Source organism: Anas platyrhynchos, chromosome 11, assembly GCF_047663525.1.
Source record: "Anas platyrhynchos isolate ZD024472 breed Pekin duck chromosome 11, IASCAAS_PekinDuck_T2T, whole genome shotgun sequence".
In the NCBI taxonomy this organism is placed as follows: Eukaryota; Metazoa; Chordata; class Aves; order Anseriformes; family Anatidae; genus Anas; species Anas platyrhynchos.
Window position 1 is genome coordinate 11,230,930 of NC_092597.1, and position 14,571 is coordinate 11,245,500.

General features: G+C 38.7%; 1 protein-coding gene across 21 annotated transcripts in view; it reads right to left on the minus strand.

Moving 5' to 3' along the window:
* Positions 1-377: 377 nt before the first annotated feature.
* ACSBG1 (acyl-CoA synthetase bubblegum family member 1) overlaps positions 378-14,571 on the minus strand; it is a 36,195-nt gene continuing 22,001 nt past the window's right edge. For 19 of the 21 annotated variants that reach the window (XM_021277777.4, XM_072043217.1, XM_072043214.1 and 16 more), the window contains 9 exons: positions 13,160-13,240; positions 10,285-10,434; positions 7,862-8,038; positions 6,957-7,138; positions 5,660-5,893; positions 4,960-5,177; positions 2,189-2,328; positions 1,383-1,629; positions 378-913 (listed from right to left, as the gene is read on the minus strand). In XM_021277777.4, coding sequence (XP_021133452.1) covers positions 837-913; positions 1,383-1,629; positions 2,189-2,328; positions 4,960-5,177; positions 5,660-5,893; positions 6,957-7,138; positions 7,862-8,038; positions 10,285-10,434; positions 13,160-13,240 — 1,506 coding nt within the window. In that variant the 3' untranslated portion in view covers positions 378-836. The remainder of the gene's footprint in view (positions 914-1,382; positions 1,630-2,188; positions 2,329-4,959; positions 5,178-5,659; positions 5,894-6,956; positions 7,139-7,861; positions 8,039-10,284; positions 10,435-13,159; positions 13,241-14,571) is intronic. The other 2 variants (XM_021277762.4, XM_021277763.4) reach the window with 2 other exon arrangements.

A 14,571-nucleotide genomic window follows, 5' to 3' on the forward strand; every position in this document is an offset into this window, starting at 1 on the left:
GTAAGCATTAGTACAACATTAATATTGAAACACAATGATACTGTTGCAATACAGATAAACTTTCCTTCTAAATATTTTTGCTTTAAAGAGTCCTGTGAACTCTTTAAACTATGATTTAGAACACAAACTTATTTTTATGCGAGAGCTCTTATATTACCTAGTTTGTCTTTCACTCTTAGGAAGCTATTCCCCCAACTTCTTGGAGTGCTTGTTTTTAGGGGAAATAACGCTTATTTCAACATGGATTTAAAAAGTGATGACCTCCTGCTTTCAGAGAAGTCTCACTGAAGTCTAGCCCTTCAGAAGAGTGTTGGTTAGGCTCCAAAATGGTATGCTAGTGAAAATTTGCTTCTCCCTTGGACAGAAGAAAAGAGGCCTTGTGACTTATTTTTTTTAATAATCATCTTTATCAGTGGAATGGTATAACAGTTTTGTTTAACACTACTGCTAACTACTGATCTACTGAAATAAAACATGAGCTACAGCGAACCTCCTACAGAACAACACAAAGGTAAATCACTGCATAAAGATTTTCCTTCTGTTTCAGTCTAGAGGAATTAATTAGTTATACCCACTTCATACATAACATGCAGGTGTCTTTAATCTTGTTCATTCAGGACATAAAGTAAAAGCTATATTAGAAAAAGGACACACTGTAGATGCTGCTATACGAACAGGACAAACTCTCACGTGAGTATCAGAAATAACTAAATTAATAGAGCAGTTTTCTAGTGAAACTAGACTACATAACAAAAACAAATTTTCCTTAATGCTTATGATTAGGAAATACTTTCTTTAGCTCACAGGTCTTCCTTAATGGTTGGATGAAAGACTTCTTATTCTTGATAGAAGGAGTCTACTTCTTTTCTGTATTTCTCAAGCACAGTGAGCCGTTTTAACTTCATTGTCGGACCTTAAGAGAAGATGTTAGTCACAGCAGCAGAAACAGAAACAAAAATTTACTTTGTTTAATCTTTCATTCATAACATTTCCTACTGAATAGCGTTGCATGGGAGAGTATCTACTTTGTTAGTGTAGATTTCTGCTAAAGGAGAAGCAATTGTATGTAAGGTTGCCTCCCGCTAGTGAGCACTTCAAAGGCAACTGTGTGTAAGGGAGTGATATCTGACTACTTCCAGGTGTCCCATTGCCCGCCCTGACCCCGAAACTAATTAAAAGGCTGATAGTTTTGAAACCTTTTAAACAATTCCCAATTTATTCCCAAAAGCCTGTGTTTGGGGCTCTGTCAATCCTTCACTTTATCCTCCATTTTTTGTTAGGATGACCTTTTGGTATCATTATTGTGAAATTGGATTTGAATGCTCTTAGATCAGCAGCCCCATTACAGTGTGTGCTCATTAGGATAAATCAACAGATCTTACCTAGTTCTCCCCCAGAAATGGAAAAATCTCTTGGCAGAACTATCCATTTTTGAATACAATGAACCCTATTTGTAGCACTCATGTTGACTTTGTTGATTCCCTCTTGAATGGCCTGGTAGATTGCCTGATCCCTTGTAGCTACTATCTCTGAAACTTTAGTGGCTTTACTACCACTCTTCTGGCAGAATTCTCTAGCTTGCTCAGTGAGGAGGTCAGTGGGATCTGATGTATCTGGATCCAGTACGCTCTAGAATATCAGATGAAGAAAATCATTAAATGCTTATTCTTACAAGGCATTAAATGTTTATTAAATCAATGATCATTAACTGATCACGTTCTCCCCAGCTTTTAAAAATCAAAGCAGCCAAACACCAACACCCAAATATTATTTAAGCCTGAAAAAGCAGAAATATCTATCTATAGATGGTAATGCTTTATTTTCTTTCTACTTAGCTATCAAATGCAAAAAAAAAAAAAAAAAGCTTAAAAGCAGAAGACATGAACAGACCTGAAACACGTCAATTAAAATATGTCTAATGACCTTGAATTTCTACCAGACCTACCACTTATTTCATCATTACAGAGAAGCATTTAGCTCAACACTGCACTGTTTGTCATTGTATCATCTAACCATAACAAGTTCAAATCATGATGATTTGGTCTGTAGTTCCCATGCATTTTTTTGTTGTTTAACCAATGCCCTCCTATCAAATTTTGTGTCTTTCTACCAATGGTTCACAATCCTCCTCATTTTGTTAGGTGCAGGTATAACAGTTTCACTGATATGAGTATTAAAACTAACGTACTTTTAGGGTCAACAACATGGACAAAAACTTCTTTTTGTCTCCAATCACCATGGCATTACTAACAATTGGGAGTTCTTTTTTCACAGCATCTTCAATTGGAACTGGAGGCACATTTTCACCTCCAGCTGTAATAATCAAATCTAGGAGAAGAAAAACAAACAAACAAACAAACAAGGGCTATTAGTTGAATTCAAATAAACTCTAAAGAACAGGTTAATTCCTGGATGGATCCACATTTCTTATTCTGACATGCAGAAATTCGTAGTTTTCAAAAAGAACCAAACCTATTAAGTTGTATGATTCTCTTCAAAATAGCAATGCTGATAATTTCGAGTATGTGCTCAGATTTTCAATTCTCCCTCCACGTAACACATTTGCTCCCATGTACACACAATGCAAATTCCATTATAACAAGCTCCAGATACAGAATAGTTCAGTTAGAAGGAGACCTTCAGAGATCATCTAGTCCAACTGCATATAGGATAATATATTTTTATACGATCCAGTAACCGTTACATCTCATAAGTTGTATGATACATACCTTTTCTCTGAGCAGTCATCTCTTCCCAACTAGTGTAGGATTCACTCTTTATTTTACTGTTGTTGATTCACCAAAAAGCAAGTTCATGGTTAACATCATATTTAATTCTTAGAGTCACCAACAGGGGCCAGACAAAAGCAAGTTACTACTACATGAAGGCTCCACAGAAGCAACATGGAAAGAAGGGAAAGGAATGTGAGGAGGGAGAGGTCAAGATCTGGGAGAGGAAATTCACAGCGGAAGCAGTCATTCCTGCCCTACTCTTGACATGAGAGGAGTATAATGACAGACTGGAATCTTAGTATTTTTGAGGTTTGTAAACAGTGGTAGGGATACTGACCATTGACAAGGGCATGTATAACTATTTGAATGCATTCATTCTTAAGTATAATACACCTATTTACTGAAATTTTCATGATTCAGAATTATCCTATTAAGTTTCAACCCTGTTTTCATTACACTGTTGAGTTCTCCCTGCCCTCAAATAATAGTCTTGGCAGGGTTTTAATAAGTAACATGCTTCAAGAAATAAATAACACAGGACAATGGCAGACCAGTCCTTTGTGTAATAATGCAGATTATATATGAAAGATTGGGTTGATTCCCAATCCACTGCCAGTGATAAAAGAATTTAGATGCAATCAACGGAATATGACACCCTTTCAGCGCTCACACGTGTTCTTTACCATCTCTACTGCTCCTGAACAGCAATGATCAGAAGTAACTCCCAATCCGTACTCCACATTCTGGTAAGGAGTACACATTCATCTCATAATTACAAATGTTATTTCTCCCTAGTCAGCACAGTGAGTGCATTTGAGGAAGCATGACGTGTTTATAGAAAGAGAGATTTCTGCCAAACCACATAAATACAGCAAAGCTGTTGTGTATCCAAACTTGTAAGGTTTTCTTTATTTCCTTTCCTTTTGCCCTAATGCCATTTTTTTCCTAGTTTTTCAATCTGAAATGTCAGCTTTTTCCCAGCTGATCAGGAAAACTGTAATAATTGCAATAACTTTTTGCACAACTATACAGATACTCCCTGTATGGGCTCCTCTAGCAAAATCTTGGTGCTTTGCAACTTCTCTGGATCTCAGATATCAAAAAGCAACTTCTACTGTTTCATGCTTAATATAATGAGTCCTAAAACTTGTAAGAACAAATCAACCAAACAAAGAAGTCACTAAAAGAAGAGCTTCTTTACTACCTTCTATTACATTTTACCTTATTTGGACTTGGATTTAAAACTTGAATGAAACTGGACAGACGCTTATTTTATCCCAGATGTATCCTACCCTGTAATTTAGAGTAATCGTTATTAGTTCAACAATCAAGGAAGATGCGAGTGCAACACAAATGTTATGACAGAATGAGACTAGAAGATGTTAATAACTACCTGAAAGAAAAATGGATCAGATGAGAAAGCAAATTAAAATCAAGGTAACTGTATTTGGTGCAGGCTATTAATAGCATCTACTGACATCCTGATGCCTAACAGGCTACTGTTACGACAAATTCACTCATCCATGTTCTCTCCCTAGTGATTCATCACATATTCTAAGATGATGGTTACTCAGTTTTTAAATCTTCTTCTGTTATGTCTACCATGACAAATCTCACTCTACAAACACACATTTTGAAAAAGTGCTTCCACAGTACCAACAACCAGTGTTATTCAAGCAAGACTTCAAGCTATGTACTGTAATAACACCCAGGTTTATTGCTTTAGCTCTCCCCTCCACTTTCAAATTTCAATAGTGGCCTCTGCAAACAAATTGCCTAAGGCATCAGAGGAACCTAGCTCTGACCTCCAGCAATAGCTTTTATATAATAGAGGGCTGTCTCCTGTTACTGTCTAAACATTCTAATGTGTAATTACAACAACTGGGCAAGATTCAAAGGAAGAGCTTAATGGACCATTAGAATCAAAGGCAACACATTAAACCTGCATTATTATTTTATATGACTTAGTAATCATGAATAAGGGCCTGGGAAATGAAAAGCCTCATTGTAGGAACGGAATTATCCCCACCTATCACAGATTAGAGGAAAACCTTCCCTAAACAAAGTATGCCGCAGTTTCATCATAGGAAAGTTTATTTTTCTTTCCTGTTAGACAAATTCTGCTGGCATTAAAAGAAAAACACTTATTTAGATGCACCACATCTGATATATGACTGAACAGTGATGAATAGTTACTACGAATATGATACAAGATTTTGCTTATTACCTTTAATTCTTCCAGTGACATAGAGAAAGCCATCCTCATCTAGTTTTCCTAAATCTCCAGAATGCAGCCACCCATCCTCATCAAACGCTTCTTTTGTTTTGTCTTCCATATTTAAATAACCCATGAAAACAGTCCTTCCCCAGAAACAGATTTCTCCATTGCCTTCTGTGTCTTCATTCACCAATTTCACTCTGCAGCCAGGTACTGGTTTGCCACAGCTATTGGGAAAGAGCAGCAACACACACAGGGAACACAGCAATACTAAATTTAATATCGGCAGGACATCTACAATACCAAATCCCTGAACCTACCAATGTATTAGTGTCAGTTTTCAGTTGTGTATCTTGCCTTGTGCTTCCTGTTCCCCCCACACACACCCTGCGCTGTACCTTTAGGCATAAAAATACTTTTCTCTTTGAGGCCTCGTATCTGAAAGTTATCCTGCCATGGGCCAGGGCTATGCTACACGTCTGATTTAATAACTATGTCCTACATAAAATGCTTTAGATCACTTTCAGTGCTCTTGACTTGGCATGCTATGGAGGAAATGTGTTCAGTTTCTGACTTGAATGTTTTGTCTCCCAAACTCACAACAGACTGGCAATGCCTTGAGAGAAAGTAAGTGGTAAGATCATTGCTGAACTCAGCAAATACTTTTCTCATAATGAAATATAACACATAAAATTAACTATAAAATTACCTGTGCTGCCTGTAATTATATGGCCCAGACAGGCAATGTGGGCCTGTGGTTTCACTCATTCCATAGGCCTCATATAAGGTGATGTTCAGACCCAAGAAAAAATACAGTGTTTCTGTATTGAGTGGAGCAGCACCACAAAAGTGCTTCTGACAGCAAGAAAAACCCAGAGCGTTGCGTATTTTAGCAAGCACCAAGTAGTCTGCTAACCTTGTCCAAAACTGCTTTAGGTCACTGCTGAGTACAAAACACAAAAGAGGAAGAGATAGTAGTAAGTCAGATGAACCAACAGAATTTCCATAACAAAATCAGATGCAAGTTTTGTTTAGAGATATATTTGCCTTTTGGTTTTGTGTGTTGTCAGAAGTCACATCAATAAGAACAGGAAACTTATTTCTCCTTGTTTCATTTATTTAGTGTCTTTCATTGCAAGTGAACTCCAACTCCTAAGGTGTCAGAATACTGCAAATTGAAAAAGAGGCTACAAAAATGTACTGCATAAGACAAAGTTCTGGTATTCCTGATTTTTTTATCAGTTAAATGAACATTTGAGAAACACTAAAATCTGAAATTTACACAACTTATCTGAGCAGTTGGAAGATCAGACAAGGAAATCAGTACCAATGTGCAGTATCTTTGGAAATTCCATTTTCAGTAAGTAATTTCACACTTCATATTTCACATTTTAAGAACTTTGGAACTGTGAATTAAGTTAATATTTGAATTTATACAATATTCAGTATCTGTGTACTCTTATCCAGGAAAATACCTGTTATTCAGAACAGACTATTTAGAGCTCACAGAATTCAGGGGGTTGGGATAGTCCCTGAGTTTGTATCACGATGAGGTATCCTTGCTCCCGTGGTGCATACTCCAAATTGTCATGAGAGTTTATGTTTGGGCTGCCCTCAAAATGAGAATTTTCCCCTTCTCACACGGATCCTTCAAATTCATGCCCTTTCTTCATACCAGTAACTAGTACTTGCACAGTCACATGGTAGGCTGGACCTCTCCCAGCTGAAAACTAGCCAGTTCAACTCACAGAAGACACAGAGTTCAGGGAGGTGATAGTGGAAAAACATCCTTGGAGAAGATGGAGGGACCCATTTAACAGTCACTTGGGTTTATGATTAGGCTACTGTAATTGATAACTATATCCTCCCTCTTACATTATATTTGCAGTGTTGTTAGGCCAAATTTTACCTGTTTATATTTCGAGAGTCTCACTGAGGCTTGATATTTCTTTTAAGCAGACAGCTACTTCAGGGATGATGGAGATCTCACTCGTAATAATACTTACCTGCTTGAGCAGTTCAGGTTTCTCTCTAAGCTAACTGACATAGCCCATGACAGCATTTTCCTCTTCAGAAATCCTGACTGAGCAGAAGCATCCTTCAACTTCTCCATGACTTTCTCCCACACTCTGGGAACTCCCATGTGAGATGTTGGCCGCACTTCTTTTAGTGTGTTGATCAAGCTGCCCTGTTAAAATCATTTCAAAACGTTGCAAAAGGTCCACATAAGTGAAAAAGAGGTTTGGTGATACAGTCTGCATCTTGCAATAACAATATGTAGAACATCACTAAACATATAGGATATGAACAAGGACTGCTGAACCTATTTCAATCAGGTATACTCACTAACATGGATCTGCTCTTACACATCAGGGGAAGCATGTACTCCAAAAGGAAAAAACACAGGTGGTTTAGTTCCATCTGCCTCCCTTTCTCCCCCAAAAATCTTATACTTCTTCTGCATTAGAGGCACACTTCTGCCTTAATTAAAGCTTACAGACCTGGACTACCAGATATATATACATTCAGAATATTTTGAGTACAAATTGTTAAGTTAGCTGTTAAATTACGGAAAACACTGGAACTAAGATCTTCTCAGTCTCTGTTGTATCATTTATGCATTTATGAGCTTTTTGTGGGGGGAGGTAAGGGACCAGTTCCAGGTACACTCTTCTTATAGCAGTTTATGGACTCATAACTACAAAGAGACTCTTTTCTATGCAGTTTCGCCACATGGGTAAATGGAGTCCAGGGCACTGCATCTTGAGTCTAAAGGATTTTAGTTTTCCATAATTCTTAAAATAATGGACTCTCCATCTTCTGCACCTCTTCAAAAAACACATTTCCTCCTTTGGATGTTTTCTAAGATGAAAAAATGCAAGCTTAATCAGGTGCAATGCAAGGCAGATACCTTGAGAGCATCTGGCTCAGCAAAGTAAACTTGTTCTCCCCATTTGATTCCAGTCCACAGGTCATATATCTGTGCAGCTATGTGGCTGAGTGGAAGATAACTGACTATGGACTCTTGTTGGACCTCTGCAGGTTGCATATCTCCTGCTCTGCTGCAATGTGCTGATGTCCAAGTTATCTATTTAAATAAAAAATAAGCAAATTAGATTTGTTTTTTTCTTTTAACACAAACTAAGGATCCTTATGCTATGCCAACAAACCTATGACAAGTCTGCTTACAGAAATTGCCGAAGACACTTCAATCTTTAACAACATACCAGATGGCCATTCCTCTGGTGCCATCCAGCCAAAAGCAAGATGAACTCATCTAGTAGCAACAACAGCCTGCAGATAACAGAAGTAAATGCAGTCTTTCTGCTGCCTGACCTGCTGTGAACACTACCAACTCCCCAGGTCCTAGTGGTGCACTAAGTAAGGCAGCTTCAGCCTGGATGGACAAGAAAACTGATCAGCCCCTTCATTTGCAAGTCTCCTACTGTGCACGCTTTCTATCTAGCTGGCACTTTTCATCAGTGTATGTCTATATGTTTACCTGAAAGAGAACAATAAATACTCAGTGATCAGTGAGCTCACAGGACAGTTGAATATCTGCAAGAAGCTCATCACATTGTATTGATCACCACATGATTAGCAGCTGTATCCTGTTCCTCTGGAAGTCTCTGGGAGATTCACCACAGTGGTTCACAAGTGACATCCACACACACACCTCCCATAAGCAGAACTACATACGTGAATAATGGTTAAGATTCACTGCTTGACTTCTTAGTGAAACTGTGTTTCCCCCTTTTCTTCCCAGTTCTTTACGTCAGAAGATGCAGCCGAAGGATGATAAATACACGTATATTCATTAACAGAATACAGTATATGCAAGATCCACAAATATGTGTGATGGTAAGAGGAAAATAAATATATGCATATGCACAGCAGAAAAAGAGGAGATGGCTTTTTCAGAGGAGTCTAATCTAAACTAGGTAGGATAGGACACACAAAAAAAGTTACTCAGCACAGCAGGGAAAAGATATAAATTGTGCAATACCTGCTCTCACGGTACGTTTCAGCCAGTTGCTTTTCTTCAAAATAAATTTTAAGGTTAACATGAGAGTAGGTTTGGTCTAAAAAAAATAGCAATTCTCCAGAAAAGCTTTTAAGGAGCAGCATGCTGTCAGGACAGGCCACTCCAAATTTAGGTGGCAGCATTGGTCAAGGAGCTATTGGAGACTTAAACACGGTAGGCAGAATGGGATGTCTTTGAAACGTAGATATATTGATTGCTTATCCTCTTTATCCTCCAAAGCCTCACAGCATGCAGGCATGCTCACAGTAGATCTCTGTGGGTGCATATGACTGACTCAGCATTGGTTTTACAGATGGACAGTGGCAAACTTTTTTTGACTAAAGAAGGCAGCAGCAGTTACAGGCAAGGAGTGTTTTCCACTGTTGGTCAACATAAAAATAGCCTGTTTGTGATCATCAGCCAGAAATAGTTTGGCAGCTAACATGGAAATGACACCAGACTCCTTTGAGACAGAAGAGCATGGAATTTGCAATGTCAGATCAGTCTTTTTGTCTATTGACTACACTATGTTCTCCTTCCAGATATTACTGTGCTGATTCCCTACATTTGGGTGAATTGCTCACTATCTGTAGTAGTTTCTGCATTCTTCTAAGAGGAGAGGTGACAACTTAGGCCAGCCCTTTCACAGAGTAAGTGTTCAGAGAGGCTCTCTACCACTTCCCACTCCTGCTCAGCCACCTTAAGTAAAATAAATCAACTACAGTCCAGATCTTAGCTAGTAGACCTATGGAGAGCCATTTTTGCAGTTGGCTTTGCTGTTCTCCATCAGTAGGCAATTTACTATTCACAACAATACAGCTAAAGTGATTATGAGTACTTGAGTACTAGGACTTAAAATAAATAAATAAAATTTGCAAAAGTAGTCTGTCTCAGGCTCTTACAGCAGCTGGCTGATGCATACGATTTGTTTTAAGATGACAAAACATCATTGAAATGTTATGGCTATATATAAATTATTTGCAGAAGTAAAGTACTGTATCTCACAAACAACCCAGCAAGTAACAAAACGCATAGTCATAATCTACATTCGTATTTGTGAAGTGCTACTTAGAATGTAGTTTTATTCTTCACTGTGCTTAAACATAATCAAAATCAGATGACTCCATTTTGAATATTGCTTTGTAGTACACTACCCATGTTGCAAAACCAGGGAAATTTCAATGCTCTTCTATTATGCACCAGTCATTTAAAAAACAAACAAAAAAAAAACCACCAACAACAAAAAAACAGGAATAAGTATCCTCATACTTTGCTATTTTTATACTAAAGGAGGAGTTTAAATTACATACATTGTCATGACTCAACATGGCTCCTTTTGGCTTCCCAGTTGTTCCGGATGTATATATTAGTACACAGCATTGATTCGGCTTTTGGGAGTTAATAATATCATCCAAAGTAGCATCAGATATGTCATCTCCCAAGTCCAGAAACTCTTCCATCTAGAGCATGTAACAGAAAATAGAGGGTACTGTGAACCTCCTTGCAAGTGGAAAAGATGAGGCACCTTACCAGCCTAAAAAGAATGGCAGAAAAAGTTTAGTGCCTTACTCTGGACACATTTCCAAGACAAGTTTACTTCAGGTCTTGCCTATGTAAAGAACATAAGACTAGCGTATAACTTTATGTGGAAACGGCAAACAGACTGTCTGAAATTATGCTGCTACATGTCTTCCCAGTGCCTATGAAGGGAATGGTAGTTCCATTCCTCATCTAAGACAGATGTTACGTACAAGTCGTAGAGGATAAAATTCTGTTACTATCTTACACCTAGAAGGACTGTGATTCTTATTTAAAAGAATCTGGATCTACATTTTAAGAGCACACTTATGACATTCAACTTATAATTCACCGTTCTTGTACCTAACTATATAAAGCAAAAGAATGAAAGCTTCTGTGCAAAAGCATCATCATCTAGATGTGTGAGTGCTTGCCCAAATTCCCTGCTATTTAATAGCAAACAGAACATATAATGCTGGTCACAATCTCCATTCAGATTTGGCTCCATCTAGAATGAGCTAAGCTTTTCATGATGGTGGACTTTTGTGCAGCACAAATTGGTCCCAGAAAAATGCTGAGCCTGATCGTCTATATTTTATTGGTCGTCCTCAGATGCATCTACCACATGCACCTGATATCCTGCTGGGTATGCCACTGATTTCAATGCAATGAAAACTAGGGTAAATAAAAATTAGTCAATAACCCAAGAGTCAATTTCCCATTGAGATCCAATGATTCAACCAGTGCTACAAAACTGTATTATCCAAGAGCAAGATGCAGCACCTCTGTTCCACAATGATTTCTTGGAGATATATCTAGGACCACAGAGTAATGAAGAGGATGACGCAAAGGACAGCAGAGGTTAACACCTCCCCTTGTGCATGAGGGGGAGTTCATTCCTTCCTTCCTCTGCTCTTTGCTAGTGTGCTACTAAGGTTACAATAGCTAACCTCTGTGGCACCCAGACTTCCTTTCCTTGGGTGGCAACACTGTCCTAGCATTCTGCTAACCACCAGTGACAAGCTTCATACGTTCTTCCACCATATCATCTCTCTGGGAAGAGGGGGAGTACAAAGCACAGCTCCATAGCAAGAAAGGATTCGTCACATATTATCTCTGCCCACACAATACAGCCATATCTATTTCACCAGCTCCTGGAAAGCCTGGAGGTGTCAAGGGCGTAATTGTTTCTATGTGACTTATCATTTGCTCCTGTTTCCCTGACCTTACTGTCTTCTCATACCAGAATGCGTTAATCACTTGTGCATCTGTTGCCCAGGCTTTATTTACTGAACAGTACCTGCAATAGCGAGTGTTCCCTGTTCGGGAGTATGAAAGGTACAAACAGCCACACACATTACTGACTGCATTTGGCTTCTGGTAACACGCGCTGATAAGAGAACTAAAGCTTGGCCCCTACTGCAGCAACTGCTCATTACATCTCTGCTGTCAACTTGTAACATAAATGTCTTTCATCATATGCCATGTGGTTTGGGTGCCCTGCTTTCCATCCAAGTTATAAAACCATTTCTGCCTTTGGTGATTTGATCTCCAACTTTTCCTTTACACAATATAAACTAAGGCAACTGTCAAGACTTTCTCAAAGCTACCCTTCTCCATTGAGAAAACATGTCTGACCTGGCACTTGAACAGGGCGGTTTTCTGATGTATCTTTCAGTAACAGAATAAACATGCATTACTTCTCTCTTCCCAAATTCTCAAGCATTTAGGCTTCAGCAACAGAATGCTGTTCCAGAATTAACTGCTAGCCTTATTCCTTTTACTATGAAATATAAGTAGCAAAAAAGTAACATTTTTATTATACTGGGATGTAAAGCATACTCCATACTGATATGTACAGTGTTGTAACACTGGTTACTGTTTATAAAGTTTATGAAATTCAACACAGCATAAGTATTGCTATGCTGTTCCCTCTTCATTAAGAGGTTTTTCAGACTGGAATCTGATAATCTGAAGCCAACTAAAAAGAAAGGTTTTGTAGTCTTATTACATTAATATTTTCAACATATTGAAAAAAACATTTTTACAAAAAACAAGTCCTAACATTTCTTAAGTGCTGGACTTCTACGACTCAAATTTCTGATCCTGCATTTGTCCTTTTTTCAGCTTTCTTTTTTACCGTGTGACCCGAAGATTCTGGACATGCTAAGAAAATGCGCTCTGCTTTGTGTAGCTTGTAATAATTTCTCTTCACCTGTTGCCTGACACCAGAAATATTTGGTGCAAACATGATGCAACTATCATCAGTAGAAGTACAGACATTTTCATGTCCTTGGATCCAGTGTAACCACCCACAATGCAGCTTTCGCTACAGCCAGTGTACAACTTATTTTTAATGGTTTGAGAGTACATATTCCGACCTGAAGCCTACAGGTGTTTTGTTAATCCAGTTAAAGAAAAAAAAAAAAGAAAAAAAAACATTACAACAAAAGACAGTCAAGCAAGGTAACTAATTTTAAATGTCAAGCATCAAAAACCAAGTTACACTTAAATTCAATAGAACGCGCTCATGAAGCTTGTGAATGCTTTTGCTGGAAGACAGCAATGCATTCTGAATGGCAGACATTCCACAGATCAAACATAGTAGAAATTCATTAAATAAATAATACCCTAATAATTGTAACTCTGTTCTAGCATTTCACATACCGTATACAGATTTGGACATCTCTCTGGAATGGAGTCCTTGTACAGCACAACTGCTTTCAAGTGTGGCAAACGATTCCAGATCTGTTAGGTTTTTTAAAAACAAATTTATAATTTGTTATTCGTATCTTGTGTTTTTCCCCACTGAAGTACTGCCAAAACTGTAATTGGGTCGACAGTCAGAAGAAAGCTCCTGTTTCCCTCCTCCCTCAAGTATTCTCCCCTAAACTCACAACCAACTGGCTCAAAAATAAAAGAGGGGGAGGAGGAGATGCTACACAGTCTGCTAATCTGCTAAGTCTGGTTTCAGCCAAAAGACTTAAATTACACCAAAAAGGTTCGTCAGTATCCTTTCTCTTATTGCATCAAAGGACATCAAAGGCCAACCGTGTCCTGGGGTGCATCAAGCACGGCATCGCTAGTAGGTCGAGGGAGGTGATTGTCCCGCTCTACTCTGCGCTGGTGCGGCCTCACCTCGAGTACTGTGTGCAGTTCTGGGCACCACAGTATAAAAAGGACATGAAACTGTTGGAGAGTGTCCAGAGGAGGGCTACGAAGATGGTGAAAGGCCTGGAGGGGAAGACGTACGAGGAACGGCTGAGGGCACTGGGCCTGTTCAGCCTGGAGAAGAGGAGGCTGAGGGGAGACCTCATCACAGTCTACAACTTCCTCGTAAGGGGGTGTCGAGAGGCAGGAGACCTTTTCTCCATTAACACCAGTGACAGGACCCGCGGGAACGGGGTTAAGCTGAGGCAGGGGAAGTTTAGGCTTGACATCAGGAGGAAGTTCTTCACAGAGAGAGTGGTCGCACACTGGAACAGGCTCCCCAGGGAAGTGGTCACTGCACCAAGCCTGACTGAATTTAAGAAGAGATTGGACTGTGCACTTAGTCACATGGTTTGAACTTTTGGGTAGACCTGTGCGGTGTCAAGAGTTGGACTTGATGATCCTTAAGGGTCCCTTCCAACTCAGGATATTCTATGATTCTATGATTCTATGACATATCAAGGAACAGTCAAGCTCAAGCTGAAAGTTGACCATAGGTCCTGTGGTTCCCAATAAAGATAGAAGAAACCATCCCCAATAAAAACTGTTAAACTGCTAAAAATAAATAAATAAAATGTTTTATCTTCCTAAAAGAGAAGAAAAAAAAGGGAAGCAATTTGCATATTTTAAGGATAAATAAAAATATAAAGCTGCAGGCTTACAGTCTTTCTCTGCTTTGGATGGCCTTCAGAGAGCATTAATTTCATTCAACTTTGTGAGACCCAGTGGCTCATATATATCTTTGACTTTATCACAGAACTGAACTGATCAGTCTGTGCTTTTACAAATGGAGTGGCCTGGCGATAGCCACTATGCATATATCATTAGAAGTATAACAAGTTATACTTTTTTTTTTTTCTGAAAGAAGC